At 37.5% G+C, this 20,496-nt stretch overlaps 2 protein-coding genes across 8 annotated transcripts in view; one reads left to right on the forward strand and one right to left on the reverse strand.

Moving 5' to 3' along the window:
• Positions 1 to 20,496, forward strand: part of LOC137137809 (V-set domain-containing T-cell activation inhibitor 1-like) — a 66,375-nt gene that overhangs the window by 16,210 nt on the left and 29,669 nt on the right. The window contains exon 6 of one of the 6 annotated variants that reach the window (XM_067524478.1): positions 18,107 to 20,439. The exons of 3 other annotated variants lie outside the window; for them this stretch is intronic. The gene's annotated coding sequence lies outside the window, so the exon portion shown is untranslated. 2 more of the 6 variants (XM_067524480.1, XM_067524481.1) reach the window with 2 other exon arrangements.
• LOC137137828 (Fc receptor-like B) lies at positions 3,753 to 9,568 on the reverse strand. Of its 2 annotated transcripts, XM_067524552.1 has the most exons (7): positions 9,430 to 9,568; positions 8,581 to 8,616; positions 7,764 to 8,027; positions 7,442 to 7,684; positions 7,178 to 7,348; positions 6,812 to 6,916; positions 3,753 to 4,540 (listed from the first exon to the last, which is right to left on the reverse strand). In XM_067524552.1, the coding sequence occupies exons 1-7, from the start codon at positions 9,458 to 9,460 to the stop codon at positions 4,458 to 4,460; spliced, it is 933 nt and encodes a 310-aa protein (XP_067380653.1). In that variant the 5' UTR covers positions 9,461 to 9,568; the 3' UTR covers positions 3,753 to 4,457. The 2 variants fall into 2 exon arrangements, with proteins under 2 accessions (XP_067380653.1, XP_067380654.1); XM_067524553.1 differs by lacking the exons at positions 6,812 to 6,916; positions 7,178 to 7,348.

The following is a 20,496-nucleotide window of genomic DNA, read 5'->3' on the forward strand; positions in this document are numbered from 1 at the left end:
GCTGTAGACTGAAACCATTTGAGACGAGAGATCAACATTTCAGCTTTTATTTCCAGGTATTTACATCTGGATCTGATACAAACTTAGAAGGTGGCACCTTTTGTTTGAACCTTTCAATTTGTCATGTGAGCAAAAGTATTGGAACAGAGAGAAAGTGAATTTACTATTTAGTTGCAAATCGTTTCCTTGCAATAACTGCATCAAGCCTGTGACTCACTAACATCACCAAACTTTTGCATTCTTCTTTTGTGATGCTTCTCAGGACTTTCACCACAGCTTCTTCTAGACTTCTGAGTTCAGTTTTAGCATCTTCTGTTGTAGCCTCTGTACTTTTGTTCATGGAGTCTTCTGTGAACAGTAGATTGTGATACCTTCACTGTCCTCTGGAGGTTGTTTCTGATGTCACTAACACTTGTTTTAGGGTCTTTCTTCACAGATCTCACCATGTTTTTCTCATCAGCTGCTGTTGTTTTCCTTGCTCTACCTGTTTGATGGTTCTTCTTCAGGACATTTCAAATGGTTGTACTGGCTATGGCCAATATTTGTGCAATGGCTGTGATTGTGTTTTTTTTTCACTGTTTCACCAGTGACTGTTGGATGAAACCCAACAGTTGGAGGAAAACCACGACCTCCAGTGACCTTCTAGCTGTGAGGTGGCAATGCTAACTACTCCACCACCATGCTGCCCAATGCATTTTATTAATCCAGTCTTTAGTAACAGGTTTCTTCAGTTATGCTTTATGAGTGTGGTTCCTTTTGTTGAGTTCAAGTATAAGTAGAAGGGTTTTGAGACATACAAGTCAGAAGATGCTGATATGCTGTAGTGTTCATGTATTAAATAGAGATGGTTCATCACGTTGATTTTCTACAACACACTGTCCAACAGTATCTCAGTGAATTATGGCACAAACCAACATGACTCCTCAGATCATTAGGTCAGTTTGTTGGGGTGATTGTGTTTTTAGCTTTTAAATCATTGCGTAAAACAAAACTTATTTTCCTTGACTATTAATATGAAGTGGATAGTTGTCTCATGTCCTTTTCCATTTTATTTTGTTGCAGCGATGCTTTTTTAACCTCTATGTATTATATTTTTTAATGTGAAGTACTGTGGTCACCTTGATGTTGTTAAAGTCCTCTATAGCTAAATTTGATTAGTTGAAGCACCTTTAACAAAGTATAAAGCAAAAGCTGTGAATATTTAAATTGTATTAGCTCAGATCAGCTCAGATATATTTAAAGATTGTATCTTTAATATATTTACCTTGTCATTATGGGCTATTGTTTGTTGAATGTTGAGTAAAATAATGAATGTAATGCATTTTGAAATTAGGCTGTAACATAACAAAATGTGGCAAAAGTCAAGCACTGGGAAAACTTTCTGGATCCACTGCATATGATGAGAACGTGTAGCTTTCTACATTTAGGACGTGTTCTGTGAATGTGAAGATGCTTCCAACTTGTGGTGCTGCTATGAGAAAGCAGCTTGCAAACACTCAGTGTGGCATATAATCATAGAGAGACACAAGCTCAAACCCTGTGTGTCTCTTTTGAATCACTGTTGCTGGTCCCAAGCCAGGATAAAGGAGGAGGGTTGGAATTTTGACATTATAAAAAAGTTAATTTATAGTTATAAACATATTTAGGGTTGGGGTCACTGTTTGTCTCCTCTCTCTTACAGTGTCCTTTGCAATCACATGCACAGCGTAAATTATGTAAATTAGCATATGACATCATTTAGAGACTTTCAGGATAAGAATTGTTGACAGAGAACAGAAGCAAAACATGACAAACTGTGTGAAGAATAATCTGAATAACCTGATGTCAGACTTACTGTTTGACATCAGGGCCAAAGAGTCCATTTTGGTCTCATGTGACCATTGCACCTTTTTCCATTTGGCCTCAGAATCTTCCAGGTTTTCTTGTGATACTGTTGTCAGATGCAGACAGGGACTAATCTTTACCATTAAGTCCTTCACAGTGGTCCCTGTCCTCTTGGTGGCCTCTGTGACCACTTTCCTCCTCACTCTGCCATCAGCTAACACGCACACAAACACATAACTTTCAAACACACTGGTTTGATTGTTTATTCGGTTTAAATGAAGGATTTTAGCTCATAAAACAGACGTCAGGTGCAATTAAGGTTATTTGTATTTCTCTATTGTGTCCACCTTCTCGTCTTTTTGTGTGTTTTCTTCTTAATAAAATTTCACACGTCTCAGTACTGAATGTGACTGTGATTCTTCAGTTTTTATTATAATGAAGCAGATGATGAGCAGGATTCAGATTTGGTTTCTTTCTAAAACCACGTCTCCAAAACATGTTGCTGCAGGTCTGAGCTGATCTGAGCTGAAATCAAACCACCTCAACTCCTCTGAACTGAGCCCAGTGTTCGGGAAACATGGAACCAAGAATAAAACTTTCTGACATTCAGTAAACCTGAACGTGTTGAAGCCGACCTGCTAAATAAACATTTGCAGTGCAGTTGCAGTGACTCAGTCTGTGTCACATTAGCCCATGTGTGTAATGACACATGATTTAGGAGACTCTGACAGTCATTAAATATACATAAAGATCTGCATGACTAATGGCTGCAAAACAGGTTTAGAGTTAGTTTTCACATCTAATTTTATACTAATTTCAGGACTTTGCCAGTTTAGTAAAAGGTCCTTGACTGTGAATCTCGTGTCAGTTGGATCAAGATTCTGGGCTTATCACTGGGGCTTCCTGGAATAAGGATGCAGATCTCATGGCTCATTGTTTTCCAAGAGCCTTTACAATTATTTAACAGTTTGCAGAAAACAAAAGAGCAGGCAGATGTTAAAGAGATTTGGTCAATCGACCACTGCCTCTGATGTCACAAGTTACAAGGAGAAATGAATTCATGCAAACAGTAGAACAGACATTTTATTGTCAGACATTGTCAAACAGACATCAGAACTTGTCTGCTTCACAGTTCACACAATAATTTATGTCATTTAACTGACCTTTAACAGTCTCTACTCACTTTCAGTTTGATTGATTTACTGGATCAGCTTTAAGATTTTATATATGTACACACATACACATACAAAGTCAGTTTAGAAAAGAATCACCAAGAATGCTGGACAAAATATATTCCAGTCATTTTCGAAAGTTTTCTGTTTGTTTGTTTACGTTTGCTCGTATGGAAAATAGAGTTCAGCTCTGTTCTGATTGGTCCTTCTTGACAATAATTTGACTATGATTGATCAATCAATCACATTAGACTCAGCTGAGTGACGTAATAATATGTTTGTATTCATGCTTTCATCTATTTGATCCAGCTCCAGCAGAATTCGGTTCAGAGGGTCAGATTTCAGTTTTGTTTCACTTGTGCCTGTGAATTTGAGATACTGTATGTGTGTGATCCTGTTTCACTGATTGTGTGACCTAGAGTTCCATTTTTATCTTTCCTCCAAATCCTTAGAAGATCTTAAAATCTGCTCATTTTAAGTGAAAGTGCAGAAAGTGTAATTAGAGACTGACAGCTACCTGTTGAATCAGCTGAGGCTCCTGTGGTGATGTGCTGCCACCTGCAGGATGGTTGTGTTATTGCCACAGTCAGAGTTTAAACTGAGAACATCACGTGAATATTATCCAGTAAACAAATGACAGTACTATGTTTAGAATGATAATGATATAAAGCTGACAGAGAAATGGGAGTCAGAGTTTTGGGATTTTTTGTTTTTGGTTTGTTTGTTTTTTGCTGGTGTTTAAAATACTCAAAATGAAATGGTGGATTTCTTTATTCAAACCATGAGGTGACATTGTATTTCAGTGATAATGAAATGTGATCAAATCTTCACCAAAGTCACAAATATCAACAAACAAAATGCTTCTAAGCTGAAAAAACACAAAGTCAGGATTTTTCTTGTCTTTGTCACGATGATGTAAACTGTGTAACTTAGAACTACATTTGATTTTATCAGCCTGCACGAAGGGGCATCACCCTTAAATCCATCAGATCCCACACTGACGAAAAAATTCTCATTCTCTCATATTCTTCCACATTAAAATCGTTGTCTCTTTGACAATTCAGTAAAAATATGTTTATTGTGTGGTCACCGCAAAACATGTCTTATGTCTTGTGGAATGTTTCAACAGCACCAATAATTCACAGAGGACAGAATCAAACTCTTCATATACACAAAGACACTTACTTTTCTCGTTGCTAAATGATGCTCATGCTGTTTATAGACTGTGGGTGCAGTTCTTTTTATGTTTGTCTACAGAGAGATGTAAATTAGATAAGACGTGGGTGTTACCAGCAGCAAAACCAGAACAGGTCAAATTTTCCGTCTTACACCTTTGTCAAACTTTCATAACCACAAGAACAACAATAAATGAGACCAAAGTTGATCCTGCAGAGAAACCAGATCTCTGCTGGTGCAAATAGAGGTAAAAAGAATGTAGCTGCATTCTGATCTGAGGACCAGTTACTGTTCACTGCTGTGAAGGTGTGAAGGTTGACAGTTGAAGGTTGACTTCAGTGAAGAGTAGATGACCTCTGGTTCTGATTCTGGTGGAAATAAATAAACCATTTTAATGAGAGACATTGGTGGAAAACATTTTTTCTTACATGACCTCTGAACTCCACCTCTCTTCTTGTCTTCATCCAGTTACAGTAACAAGTATTTACAGTACCAACAGCTGATATCCACACTAACTTAAGTCTCCCTGGAGAACCCTCATTCTCTAAGAAGTGGTTATCTGTGTTTATTTCAGTTCCAAGATTCCTCATAATCTGTCTCATCTTGAGAAAAAGCATTTGACCCCTTCGGAATTACCTGGTTTACTCACATTAATTGGTCATTAATAGCAAAATCTATTGTCTAACCAAAGAGAAAGGGAGGGAGACAAAAGATACAAAGTTAATGTCATACAGTGGTGTCAATTGTGGAGTAAGAGGAAGAAAGGAGCTGTGAGAATCTTTCTGGAGCATCACTTCCTTTCTAACTTTCGTGTTTCCTGTTTTAAGTTGTGTGTTTGTGAACTATACCATGGAGATCAGCTCTTCTGGTTTACTGCCTTCTTTTTCAGAGGGGCAACACTATCGACTATTGTACGTAGTGAGGCTGCAGAATTATCAACAAGATAATCTATTTGTGCAGGAGTAACATTAATTGTAAATTCAAATGTCATTTGAAAATGGCCAACAAAACAGAATAATGAGGAAATACTGGTAAATTATCAGTTTCAATGCTGTGTGTAAGGACAAGGTCTAAGGTTTGACTAAAACAGTGAGTCGGTCTATTTACATTTTGAATCTAATAATGAATTAAACACAGTTACTGTCAGCATCTACATGAATGTTAAAGTCACTCACTATAATAACTTTATCTGTACTAAACACTAAATTCAATCAAAAACTCTCACTAACAAATAATAGTGGTTTTTGAGTTTTCCAGTTTGGGTGTGAAAGGCGAAGAGTAAGTCTCTCAAATGAGTTATAACTATGTTTAGGTCTAGGATTTATTGATAAGCTAGAGTGAAATATTGCTGCTACTCCTCCACCTCGGCCTGTGCTTCTAGGAACATGATAATTAATATGACTCATTTAAACTGACATATTCTTCCTGCTGCACCCAAGTTTCAGTGAGACAGAATAAATCGAAGCTGCAGCTACAGGTATTATTATTGCTAAAGGAGGCAGAGGAGGGTTAGCAGTTGCTAACAGCTAGCTGCTAAGCTAGTGGAGCCAGGATAAGTAAAATGTGGAATTAGTTAACGTTAGCTAGTCATGTTTTAGAAGAGCAGGTGCTTGTGTAACACAAGCGTATCTCACTTCTCAGATAGTAACTGTTGAGTAGAGAAATCACTTATTTCAGTAAAACAAGAATAAGATTGATCAGCAAACTGTCCTGCAGCAGAAACAGGAAGTGACACAATGCGCTCGCTGCAGGAGGAAGGTGTGGCTGCAGAAAATGCAAACAAAAAGAGAAAAAAAAAAAGCATATGATGGTGTCATCAGCATAAAAATGAACCTGTGCTGAGTTTGACAATAAGTGCTATTAATTGTCAATACTTGAGGAAATAGGGACTTGATGGAGAGTTATCAAGCTGAGATTTCACCAAGTTATAAGCTGGAAAATAAAAACAGCTTTGACAATAAGTATCAAAATATTAGAAAACTTGTCACATTAGGCAAAAGCTTCAACTGTCAATTTTGCCCCTTATGAATAATGAATCCATTTGTCACCATTTAAGTTCAGTGAGTCTGGCTTCAAAGGAAGCTTGATAGGAAGCTGCAGAGAAGGTGACAACACTGCTACACTGTTGTGTGAAGACCTGGCAGTCAGTGTCTGTACAACAAGACACATTCTAGTGTAGACTGGATGCTAAGACTTGCATGACCCCCATGAATAAACCACGTATCAATATAATCCACATAAACTTCATTAAGTGATCAGAGCATTTGTAGCTCATTTTTATTTTTTTTAAATGAGATGAGAAGAAACCAATCGTCCAGTAGGACATATTTACCTGAGCTTAGACTGGAACTAGGGGGAAACTGTTAGCTTGGTTCTACCCAGACTTTAAAAATAGAGCAGCAACTAAATGGCATAATTAATAAGCCTACTGACCTTCTATGGCAGCAGCACTGATCTACCATAGTGATGACCACATAACCCGAAACACAGACTCCAACTCACTACAGAAAGGCAGGAGGACCCTCACAATGTGGCATCTGCACCACCATCCCCAACAGGTTACACTGTGGGATGTTATTTTCACATTTTCTACTGCAAAACAGGTTCACACACAAAATACAATCAACCGAAAACATTACCTCTGCTTCGTCTCATTGGCTGTTGTTGACGTTCATGATGTAATATTTGGACGCCCATGTATGTGACATCATGTGTGATATCTTCCTCAGTGTTTACTTCATCAGCTGCAGTGAAACAAAATGAACAAAGTTATCAATTTACTCTACTGTGTAAGAATATTAGTGAATTTTTATGTTATGGAAACAGAGGAAATTTGTTATTTAAGTCTCTAATTATAAATCTGTAAATATGATGATTAAAAAGAAAGATAACAGAAAATGTAACATGACCATCATCATGTACAACTGTAGAACATGGGTGTAGATACATTTTAAACAGAATTCCTACATTCTACATAAACTGTCATAAATCTCACTGTCTCTCACCTTTAAGTTTCCTCTGAATATGTGGTCGCACAAGTAGAAGCAGTAACACCAGTAGAACTGGAGCACAAATCAATGGAATAGACAATAACACAGGCTGAAGATGAGAGGACGGAGCTGAGGAAGTAGAAGTGGAGGAGGAGTAGGTGGATGTAGGTGTGGTGGACGTTTTTTCTACAAATGAAGCCAAGATGATTAAACTACGTGACATTATGAACCATCACTCTTCAATACAGAAAACTCCACTGAAGACTCTGACATCCTGACCTGTGATGTAGATCCAGCTGGGTGGAGACTCTCCATGACTGCTGATGTGACACTTGTAGAGGCCTTCATCAGACTTGGTAACATGGTGGATGGTCATGTGACCTGTAGGCTCAGTCCTGATGAGGGAGCCATCTTTATAGAAATCAGCTGGGAGCTTGGAGGAGTTCTTCATTGCACAGCGCAGAGAGACATCATGTCCCTCCATCACAGGGAGGACAGGACTCTGCAGGATCACTGCTCCACCTCAACACAGAGACAAACTACAGCATTTCATCCATTTCCACACAGCTTCATCAACACTAAATCCACAGTCTGATCTTACCAGTGACAGTGATGGTGATGCTGTTACTGGTTGATCCGTCTCTGGACTCGCACCAGTAAACTCCACTGTCCTGTGAGCTAATGTATTTGATGAAACAGGAAGAACCATTAGATTTTCCCCAGTTAGTTCCACACTCAATCCTGTTGTCTCTGCTTGTGTTCCTCCACAGTGTCCATCCAGCAGAGCTGTCGTCCTCCTCACAGCTCAGAGACACAGACTGTCCTTTAAACAGCTGAGAGCTGTTGGAACTCACGCTGAGACGAGCTGTGGGAAATTCAGTGTTTACAGTATTGCTTGCTTCTAATGGTTATAGTTTGACTAGTACATGTACATAAATGCCGTTCAACTTCCCACTAAATTCCCTATATCTAAATATCTCTACTTCTGGCTGAAAAATGCCTCCAGATGACATCACTTGGAGGAATTATGGAGGAGATTGTGTCATCTTTTTACTCTTTTACTCTTGCTTATAATCACGGTCAATCTGCTTTTTTGAACTCCTAATGATGAAAAACTCCTCCGGGTGATGTCATCTGGAGGAGTTTTTCAGCTAGAAGCAGAGAAATATTTTAATATAGGGAAGTCAGAGGGACGTTTAAAAGCATTAATGTAAATGTATTGTTCAATGCCCTAAACTAAAGCCATACAGAGCCAGTTGAACATTGGTGAAGTCGCCCTTGAAGAGAGAATGATGACGATTGACAAGATGCACAAAGAAGTGAAACTTAAAAACAAAGCCCATGAATTCTAGTTCCCACAGTGATGGTGGAGTCAGACATTTAACATCTATAGATTATTAGATGAGAAGTTCACCAACCTTGGTTTGTTGTGTCACACAGCAGAGGCAGCACAACTACAGAGAAGGTGGAGTGGAATGTTACTTTGACATATGACAACACAGTTCTACTTTAGAGAAATAGGAAACTCGTTCTGAAGAATAAATCAACAAGGATCACAGTCCAACTAACAAGCAGTTGGTTTGAGACCATCAGAGACCTGCACCATGAAGTGAAATATCAGATCCAAACCTGTCAACAGTCAAAATCTTTCAGACAGGATCCTGACGAAGACCAAACCAAGAATGTGGTAAATACTAAATAAAAATGATAGATCGGTCAAATTGTTTTTCTTCTCCACACTTTCCATTGGTGTGAGCAGCACAGTGGTGCAGCGGTTGGTGCTGCACCTCACACCCGGAAGGTCACCGGTTTGAATGCAGCCTGTCTGTGTGGAGTTTGCATGTTCTCTCTGTGCTTACATTAGTTTCCTCCCACAGTCTAAAGACACACGTTAGGTTAATTTGAGACTCTAAAGTGTTGGTGTGAATGTGAGTGTCAATGGTTGTCTGTCTATGTCTCTCTGTGTTTGCAGAGAGACATAGACAGACAACTTTTTTATTATAACACTATTATACCACTATTTTCTGTTTTATGGTTTGAAATGTTTTACAGTAATAAACATTTGCAAATGCTTTTATCCTGTTTCTTGAATTTTTTTATTGTTCTCTTGTTTCTGGATGCTGATAAATATAATTGCATGACAAAATGTTTGATATCAAACCTTTTAACCATATTTCAACTTGTAACTCACCACCACTCTTCTACAACTCAGCAGACTATAGCAGACTAGAAATGAAATGATTTAAATTGTACAAACTTGTACTTACGGAGCAGAGTTTGAAGAGATGTTTGGTCCATTGTACGACTTTGTGGCTGAGCTGAACACGTTTGATCACAGTTAGTCACACTTCCTTCCTCTGTCTAGGTGAAGGTGTTTTTTTCCCTCCAACACTTGTCACAAAATACCTCTTTAAGTTTATGTTAATACTGTGAAAAGAAAATATTTAAATGAAAATAGTTCATTCTTGGATTGGGGCTTTTATTTATCCAGACTGATCAGATTTTAGAAAGACTCCTTTTATTTGCTATCAACACTTTGTGTTATTGTGATGTAAAGTTTCACCTTGTTTAAACATTGTTTTCATTCAGTCACTTTGTCCACTTTGCTATTTTTTTTAATGTTAAGCCTGGTAGTTGAACCCCTGTCAGCGACTTTTTGCCTAATTCAACATGTTGAATCTGCTTCTGTCAGCGTCAGACTGTGGGTGAGAGAGAACACAGTACTAACAAGGCCAGTACAACCTGTACTGTTGTTGTCACTTCCTACAACACATATTCTTGATTAGAAGTAGTTAGAATAAGAGTAAAATATTTGGCTAATGCTGCTTAGTTTGCAGTTTTTATTTCCAACAACTCACAAGAAGCGAAAGCTAATAGTTCGTCCCACTGCAACACCATCAGTTTGGACTGAAACTCAAATCTATCCAAGAACGAAGGACTCCAGTAAAAAAGTAAGTGACTAAAACAACACTTCTTCCATTCTATTGTCATATATTTAATAGAAAATGTAACATGTAAGACATATGTGTACTTATACAGCTATTTACTGAATTCATAAAACTCAAAGCAGAACTTGTAAGACATTAATTCATAAAGAAAAACTTTTAAATCAATGTGTTTTGATTTACAAATCACATTGTGTGATACAATTTAGTGATGTATTTTATATTTTAATTACCTGTTGGAAAACATCCACTGACTCTTTGCACGTCTCCCTGTCACACATTGTCTGCTCCTCACTGTCTTTATACTACTGGTCTCCCAAAGCCTCCTACTTCACTCTGAGGATTGAGGATCAATGTTTGAGGAGAAATAAGTGAGGATACACAAGAGCATCCTTCACCAAAATCTTTGACTTGATCCACACATCCTTTGTTGGACTACATAACCCTGATTAAAAGAGGTATTCAACACCAAACAGAACGGGAAAGAAGAGGAATCGTGACCTATCCAGAGCAGTGGTTCACCACTTTCATTGTTTATGAGCCTTTCAAATACTACTTGTCTATCAGCCCTTTGCTAATGAAATAAGCAAATAAAAGTGAAAGTCTTTGAGTCATTTTTAGAGTTTGAAGCACTGGTCTAAAGGACAGATATCAGTAAATATGTATTTGAAATAGCAGGTACATACATGTAGAAGCTCCTAACGGCCTCGTGTTCTGAAGATGGTGTCTAAACCAGAGATTATGGCTCTTTATTGAACCTTTACTAAGTTGTACCAGAACAATATGATGATTGATTCATCATATTGATGATTGAGAATGATTCATTCTGTTACTGTCACAGTGTTTGTGGACTCTATCAGAGCAGCAGAAGTGGAGACATCCTGTTATTTGGAAAGGCAGCTGAAAGCATGACAGAGGCCTCTTGTGGTAAAAGTGTGCAGCTGCACTGATGAGCACATGATGATGAAGCTGTGTGGGAGTCACATGATTTGTAGTATTTGTAGAAAAGACTTGTAGGAAGGTTGTGGATTAGTGTGGTCGGCTCCTGTTGTGACAGACACACTTCCACAGATGTCACTAAAAGCTCTGTGCAGCTCAGTGTCCTACACAGTTATTGAAAGCAGAGACAATTGAGACACAGTGCAACAGATATTTTTCTGATGTCTATCATTTGTCTGACCCATGTTTCATCCAGCTTGGTTAAGCAGTAACTAAACCAGTAAACCCTTTTTTTTCAGTTAAAACAAATGTATATGAATATTTAGCAGTGGATTGATTCAGGTCTTTACATTTTAGAACAAAATGTAAAAAGGAAAAAGTCAAAGAAAAATCTGCAAATATTTGGGGTTTTACATGAAAAATTACTTGCCAATCAGTTCACTTCATTGATGAATCTAATAATAATTTCAGCTCTGCTTGCATTGTTTTACTGTACAGATTTTTAATTTTTTTCTGCCTCTTGCCCAGTGACTTTTGGGAAATTATTTATTTTGTACATTTTTGTTTTTTAATCATACACACTTCTTTCATATCATATTTGATATCGCTCATTAGGAGCAGCTTTTAGATGTTTCCTGTTTCTAAGTTGTTAACAATTCTGTACATAATTTATAGTATTTAGATTTTCACTAAATCCTGAAACTTTAAAGACATTAACTTATTGAACCATTTCTTAGTTGGCGCCAGATCATCTGCCCTATTAACTATTCTTATGGTTCGCTTTTGTAAACTAAAAATGGATTGTGATTTGTTCCAAAGAAAAAATATGTTGTGTCATCAGCAAACAGAATACAGTCAATCAGTTACACATTTCTTTTATATACAAACTAAATAACAAAGGACCCCAGACAGCACCTTTTGGGATCCCACTATTTATTTTATTATGCTTTCTAGGAACAGTTATTTAAGTTAATGTATTGTAATTTATGAGAGTCCAAACATGAGGAATATGTTATTTGGAGGTGAGATTTCGCTTTAATTAATTTTTTTTTAAAAAGAAAAAACTGTACAGTAAAATTGCTTCAAAATCCCTCTAAATAAGAATGATTTGAAATGTTCAGTTAACCATTTAAAACAAAGTCTTTATCACAATTGAAACATGAACATAACCAGCATTATATTTTTACTTTTTATACATATCATTAAAATGCAATTTGTTAAATCTAAACGAATATTCATTACAACTCTCATCCAAGATTTTCACAATAATTTTTATTCTATTTCCATTTTGAATTTATCATTTCCAGGAAGGAAAAGACGCTAATGCAACCGCAAGGAAACACAAGCCAGTGACTTCCTGTACCAGGCCCCAGTCTGTGTCAGGAAGAGCATCGGACATATAACACAGGCCAAATGAAACATGCGAATCATGACTTTCATAAGTAAAAATCTATTTACTTGTTATTTACTGTGCATCACCCGTACTGACGGTACTGGGAGCGGTCAGTGGATATTTCCAGTAGCCGTGCAACAAAACTTTAGCGGAAGCTAGTTTCTCTGCAGAACCTGCACAATCAGTGGTTGAGGGATTTTCCTTCATGTCGTTTAAATCCGCTGAAAAACCAATTTGCCTCAGTAGAAGATAAAGATGTTTGATTCCAGAAAGATCTTATTTGTGTGTCTCCTCCCATGTTCCGTGATTTGTTTAACCTCTGAAGGTAAGAGCACCGTTATAATCATGACTCGAATAACCCGTTGTCTTTTATTACCAATAACAGCAGTTTATTAAATCCCCGTGAAACCATCTGAGGTGCAGAGGAGCGATAACTTGTCCTCCACCGTCCCTGTGTTAGCCACAACAAGCTGGTTAGCTACTTGCTAACTGCTAAAAACACGTTAGCTTCCAGAGAGCTAACGCTAACGGTTCAACTTCATAGGGTGGAGCACGCGGATACAGCTGCGCACAGAATCCCACACCAGGCAGGAGCTGTGAGCTGTGTCCGGCAGCAGAGACAGAGGAGGACGGGGACCCGGGATTTCACGTCAGAAGATCGTTTTTATGGTTTAGCTTTAATATTTTATCAGAAGACACGAAACGATGAATTTAAAAGGAGTTTATTAGGTACAGTGCTTTAAATAGAGCAGTGGATTCAGTTTGTGCTGCTTTATACAGACAGGGGACAGGAGACAGACAGTCTGTCCTCACTGCTGTCATCAATTGGGTGAAGACAATAAAGGCAGCACCAGTAAGTGCTTAATCGTGTCTAGTGTCAGTTTGTCTAGTGGACCACAGGGTCAGTGGTTTGATCCTGGCTATATTTGGATTCTCTCTGGACAAGACACTGAACCCGTAACAGCACATTCCCAGCTGTACATTTCTGGTCCAAGCCTGTTAGAAATTGGGGAGGGTTGTGTTATAAAGGTGCACCAGGTGTAAAAACTGCCAAATCAACATGTGGACAATGATCCTCTGTAATGACACTGAACTCATGGGATAAACCGAAAGGACAAAAACCAAAACATTAAAGTGGTTATGCAGCGTCTGTATAGGCAACATTTCAGTTCTGCTGATTTAGAAAGATTCATAAAGTGATATTTTAGCTCTGGATAATGTAAATTAAAATAAAATTTAAATAGTACAAATACTAATTGTTTGCTGTTCGTCCTACTGACTTTGGCATCTTATTTTCCAACAGCTACTTGCTTCAAGTATGCGGCTGAATTTCCTCATTCAGAACATTTTGAACATTTAAACTGGAAGATTCTGAAGACAAAAGGTCTCACTGTGTTTTGGACGACAGAGTAGTGGTCGACTGATATGGGTTTGTCATTTGCTGATGCTGATATTGAGACAGCAGGAAGCCAAATATGTGTTTTTTTAATCTTTCTTTTAGATTCTTTCTCTGTGTTACATAAAATAGAATTTAATAACAAATGAGTGACAAATATTGAAAATACCTGAATTATTTCAAGCTATTTAAAATAGACGGCAGTCATTGAGAATCAGATCAGAATTAATTTCTATTTAGCAGAAAGAATATCTGATAAAGCTACTTTACTGTTTTTTTAAATCATAAAAACAAACAGTTTCAAACCAAGCTGAACATTATGACCATGAAGGAGGATTTAGGACCATTGGAGCAAACTGACTTACTTTTAGCTGAAGATGTTCCTAATAAATTGAGTGAAAACAGTCCACACTCCAACATAGACTAAATATCTCCCTTAAATGAAACATACTCTGAATAAAATAAATAAGAGTCATTAAACACTATAGAAATGAGTCACTATCACCTCTCTGTGTCTGCTGGGTTTGGGAGTGTGGGCTGCTGTTAGAATGTCCCACAAATATTCAGTCAGCTGGAAGATTTTAGTAAACTGTGCTAATTGGTTGTTGTACAGTAGCCTGCAGTCAGCTTTCACTTTAGCTCATTAATGAGCAAGTTTTACTTGTTGAACATGTGCTCTGATCAACTCTGATGTGTTTATTGGCTTTTTACCTGCTTTTTGTGCTGATGTGTGAACAACAATTAAAATGTAGCAACATTCTGACTTATCTCCTCAATTACCTACGAGCTGCATCCGGCTGAGTTACTGACACTGATGGGCCCAAACAATTTTGGCCAGAAACAGAAGCCAGCATCCTGCTGACGGTTTGTCCTTGTTGGTTTTTGTTTCTACAATGTACTTTGTTTTTTGACTGTTTGCAGAGAACAAAACAGCGTCATATACTCAACATCACAGATCTGTGGGGTCAGATTTTAACCATGGACCACAAGTCTGAGAGATTTGGTCATTGTACCACTGCCTCTGATACCACATGTTACAAGAAGAAATGAAAAGTTTGCTGCTTTGTAAGAAATTGGATTTGTATGATAATGATAAACACAATACTTATAATTATAGAGAAAGTATTTTCTTCCCCTTTTACTAATTAATTAGACAAGAAATACATAGATTTTTATGACATGATCCTTATTCATTTCATTACTCAGAATGAAATCTGTTCTTCTCAAACTTAATATTTCACTACAGTCACTGAAATTAATGCTTCAAATAAAGAGCAGCAGTAAGCAGTTGTAAGAGTGAACAGAGTTTTTTCAGTCTGGACCCACAACACACTGTCTGAGCATCTGAGACCTAATCAGCAACTTATTAAAATATAATAATAATAATAATAATAACAATATATTTAATAATTTTACCTATTGAAGATAAAAATGCAGTAAACCATGTTTTGGTTCTAATTCCAAGATTTCTCATCAAAAGTAAGAAACTGAGGATTCAAATGTTTACAGCACATGTGCTGGTTTTACATATTGTGTGTGAAAATGAAATTTTTTGATCTGTTGTTATTTCAGATGATATTAATGAGTGTTACTCACTTTTCCTTCCTGCTTTTCTCTGTTTTCTGTTTGTTGTTCAAATACAAAAGAGATTCGAGCAAAACCTGGAGATAATGTCATTCTTCAGTGTCGGGGTCCCAGAGAAGGAGTCATCCAACTGTTAGAGTGGAGCAAACCTGACTTGAAGTCAGAGGATTTTGTCTTCTACTTCAGAGACGAGCGCTTTTATGAAGAGTACCAACATCCACTTTTTCGTGGTCGGATGGAGCTGAGAGATCCACAGATGAAGGAGGGAGACTGCTCTGTGATTCTGAAGAACGTCACCATCAAAGACACTGGAACATATGTGTGTCATTTTGAAAACACAGAAAATGGACCTCAGCTCATTACCATCACCCTTACAATCAGAGACTCAGGTCAGTGTATATGTGTGTTTGTGTGTTGAAGATGCTTCCTGGTTGTTGATGTGACCCATCACAGATCAGATGCACAACAAGCTGCTATGAATGATGTAGTCAAAGTGCAGTAGACAATTTACTCTCAAATGTCACTTTGCACAATGAGCGATTTACTGTAAGAGAATTTGTGGCAGATTTTCTTTTTAGGTACAAATAAAAGGCTCGAGTGGTCCAGAGCTATCGCACATGCCATGAACAGACACATTATATTTTCTGTGGAAAGAGAACACGCAGGTTATACTGTAAAATTATCGTGACTCTATGTGAATAACTTTGAAGGAAAGATAGATGTTTAGAAGATGCAGTAACTTTCTGTAGCATGCAATAAAGCTTTTTTTGTCTGCTGGACTGCATGGACTAATTAAGGTAATTAATTAAAACCAGTACACCACCTAGAAATTGTTAATGTTTCATAAAAAATGAGCTTTGAGTTTGGATTTTAAAATCTCTACAGAGTCAGACAGCAGCGAGGTAATTCCAGATGAAAGGGGCAAGGTCAGAAAATTCCCTGTAGACAGCAGATTTTTGTAAACCTGGGGACAGACAGGAGCCCAGCACTCTGGGAGGGCAGAATATAAGGTGGAATATAAGTGTGAAGGAGCACTCTCAATTAATTATTTATGTGACCACTACTCCCAACATCTGTATATAAAACACTTGCACTATTAACATTTTCTAGTTATTTATGTTTTCTACTGCAACTATCTGACTCTGTTAAAGTAATTATGTTTTTGTTTCTGATAGCTCTACTGTGAAATTCTTCTTTTTTACTCTTGCATGGCATTTTTGGGGATGAACCTTTACCAACAAATCTAAACAGGCAGCCATATATGCAAATTTAGGGATGTTTTTGGTAAATTCATGGACATTCAGCTCCTAACAAACAGCAACTTGTTTCACAAAAGGAGTTTTTCTGCTTCTTGTCTTGCTTCACTTAATGTAACATTGGCCATGCTGGATATCATAGAGTTGGTTATCAGTTTAGTCACGATAAGAGCATGTTCATGTGAAAATTGTTAATTAGAGGCAACTTTGGCAGAAACATGTATGAAGTAGTTATGTGGATGTAACAGTAAAAACTGCGGAGAAATTTTGCAGCAACAGAATAAAAACACAAGAAATAATACAGGAAATTATTTTCTGCTGGCTGAACTGAAGATCATAACATCTGTAGAAAAACATTCTAAATAATGGTCAAATATTAAAAATCTAAAAATAAAAAAATCCAATCAAAAATAGAACGTGCTTATGTTTTTCCAGATGATGAAGAGCCTATTATCAATATATCATACAGAAAAATAAAAATGAGCATTAGTATTTGACAGAGAAGCAGTTAATCCTAAAGTCTGAGTCACTGGATTTTTAATTTGTAATGTAGTGGTTAGAGATTGCATATAAGAGCTAATTTATAATATAATATGTTAATCTATATTTTACAATGTATAGGTTGTACGCTTGTAGCTTGTTTATCAAAGATGGGAAGATTCATTTAACATAACAGTAGGATGTGGATTATTTTTTAATAAATAACAATCACCACCAATAATTATAACTGTTACGTACAGGTTTTTCCCCTGTGGTTATAAATGTCCGCACTAGTGACATTGATTTTAAGAATCTTCTCTGTCCTCTCTGCTCTGGCATGTTTTATTTTTTGTGTAAATTCAGAATGATTTGTTCATCAGACAACAGAGAAAAACTATAGCAACTACACCAACAGCCTATGATGATCCTTCACTATTTTATGGATATTTTATTCTAGTTTCCTTTTCTGTTATGTGATCACAGTGTTTAGTTTACTCAGCAGAAACTCATTTTAACAAACTTCTCTGCAGTTATCACTTCATCATTTATTATATTAAGTTCTTCATTCATAGTTCTCTGCATGTCTCCTTCACATGAACATGGTCTAAGCCTAACAGAAAAACCCAGGCTGCTCAGAATCTGTTAATAACCATCTTTGTCATAGCTGTTATCCAGTGTTGGGCTCAGTGAAGCCAGATAAACACAAGAAAGCCAGAATAAGTTAAACTGGCTTTGTGATACAGGCCCTGGTGTCACTTATCAGTCTGAAACCAACATCACAAGTTTGTACAGTTTTGCAGAATTTGGTGAATCTAGACTCCCAGAAAAAAGTCTGAGAGGTGGAAAAATGCTCTTGCACAAGGACCATTGTCTGACAGGAGTTGAAGTTGAAGAAATGGATTCATCACCTACCTGATGCCTCATTCTTAACATCTGGTTCTGTTCTTGCAGGAGATGGAGATGGAGCTGGAGACACTGAGGACGGAGGAAAGAAGGACGGACGTGTTGGACTGATAGTTGGTCTGTCAGTTGTTGGTGTGCTTGTTGTTGTTGGTGCTGTTGCTTTAATGATCTTTAGAAAACATCATGGTCAGAATTTACACCAACCTTCTCTTCCACAAACAAGATCTCCACTGGTTTCTGCAGCAGGTGCAAAAACAGGCGCAGAAACAGGTGCAGACACAGGTGTGTAAAATGCTTCAGCTCTGTTTCCTCCTCAGTCTGTCAGAGTCCTGCTGCTGTTTCACCAGTGACTGTTGGATGAAACCCAACAGTTGGAGGAAACCCACGACCTCCAGTGACCTTCTAGCTGTGAGGTGGCAATGCTAACCACTCCACCACCATGCTGCCCAATGCATTTTATTAATCCAGTCTTTAGTAACAGAAGATGAGCAGGACTCATGTTTGGACATGTGAACACAGGTGTGAGGAATAAAATTCAAACACACCAGTTAAAGGTTTGATACAAACCTGCAGTGCCTAAAATCACCTTGTGCACTTTGTTGTAATAAGGCTCAAAAGAAAGTAGAAATAGTGAGTTCTGTAGTCACAAAGTCTACAGGAAGGTACAATAAAAGCATGTAATTGTTTAACGAACTGCATGAAAAGAAAACTGACTGGCAACTGCTTGCACCTGGTTTCTTCAGTTATGCTTTGTGAGGGTGGTTCCTTTGTTGAGTTCAAGTATAAATAGAAGGGGTTTGTTGATGTGCTGTAGTGTTCATGTGTTAAATAGAGATGGTTCATCACGTTGATGATCTTGTAAAACTTGACCAATGAAGGGGACAATTTTCTACAACACACTGTCCAACAGTATCTCAGTGAATTATGGCACAAACCAACATGACTCCTCAGATCATCAGGTCAGTTTCTTGGGGTGATTGTGCTTTTAGCTTTTAAATCATTGCTTAAAACTTGAAACTTATATTTCTTGACTAATGATACATAGTGGACTCTGATAGTTGTCTCATGTCCTTTTCCATTTTATTTTGTTGCAACGTTGCTTTTTATTTTTTAATGTGAAGTACTGTGATCACCTTGATGTTGTTAAAGTGCTATATAGGTACATTTGATTAGTTGAAGCACATTTAACAAAATATAAAGCAAAAGCTGTAAATATTTATGTACATGTGATTTTTATTTTATTTTATTATTTTTAATATATTTACCTTGTCATTATGGGCTATTGTTTGTAGAATTTTGAGTAAAATAATGAATGTAATGCATTTTGAAATTAGGCTGTAACATAACAAAATGTGGAAAAAGTTAAGCGCTGGGAAAACTTTCTGGATCCACTGCATATGATGAGAACGTGTAGCTTTCTACATTTAGGACGTGTTCTGCAAATTAGCATATGACATCATTTAGAGACTTTCAGGATAAGAATTGTTGACAGAGAACAGAAGCAAAACATGACAAACTGTGTGAAGAATATTCTGAAAGATATAATCTGGATTATGTCAACAAACAAGTTAGTGTGAGATGTATCCACTTAATCTGAAATACACAGTATCTGTGTACATCTATGCAGTACATTCATTCTTTTACTATATGCAGTACTATGTATCCCTGTTTATACACTGTGTCTTATTATTTTAAGACTCATTCTGTGGTTCTCATTCAGTCCCAGTGAAGATTACTGTGCTTTTTAATCAGACAAATGCGAGAAAAAGGGACTTAATTGGGACAGTGTCAGTGTCTGATTGTCCCTCATACACTACAGGAGACTCTGGTATCACAATAATAAGTTGAGGTGAGACACATGGTGGGTCACTGGGACATAGGTTTGAATTTATAGCTCATGTGTTTATATCAGAGACTATTAGGATTCTCATTCCCCACATTTAAACCTTGAAACAGTCGTCGCTTTGAGACACAGTGACTATCAGCTGCACATACAGAAGATACACTCACACATTCTATTGTGGTGACCACTGAAGGCTGAAGACAAGCTGAAAGCCCTGGTATTTTTCATGGTACTTTCCCTTTTGTCATGTCCCTGAGAATTGGAACATCCCCACTGTGCTGTAGGTTCTGTGTGGTGGTCTGTCTTTCTGTCAGACTTACTGTCTGACATCAGGGCCAAAGAGTCCATTTTGGTCTCATGTGACCATTGCACCTTTTTCCATTTGGCCTCAGAATCTTCCAGGTTTTCTTGTGATACTGTTGTCACATGGAGACAGGGACCACTCTTTACCATTAAGTCCTTCACAGTGGTCCCTGTCCTCTTGGTGGCCTCTGTGACCACTTTCCTCCTCACTCTGCCATCATCTAACACACACACAAACACATAACCACATCACCACAGCCAAGGACTCCTTTTCCTCTACCTCAACATAATG

The sequence above is a fragment of the Channa argus genome, chromosome 12 (genome assembly GCF_033026475.1).
Source record: "Channa argus isolate prfri chromosome 12, Channa argus male v1.0, whole genome shotgun sequence".
NCBI classification, from domain to species: domain Eukaryota; kingdom Metazoa; phylum Chordata; class Actinopteri; order Anabantiformes; family Channidae; genus Channa; species Channa argus.

Bases quoted from the DNA above. Each gene is read 5' to 3' on its own strand.
- LOC137137828 (XM_067524552.1), bottom strand. From the start codon at position 9,460: ATGGACCAAACATCTCTTCAAACTCTGCTCC. The intron at 8,028-8,580 runs GTTGGTGAACTT...AATTTCCCACAG, and splicing joins GTGTGACACAACAAACCAAG to CTCGTCTCAGCGTGAGTTCC. The intron at 4,541-6,811 runs GTAATGTTTTCG...TATTTCCACCAG, and splicing joins GCCAATGAGACGAAGCAGAG to AATCAGAACCAGAGGTCATC.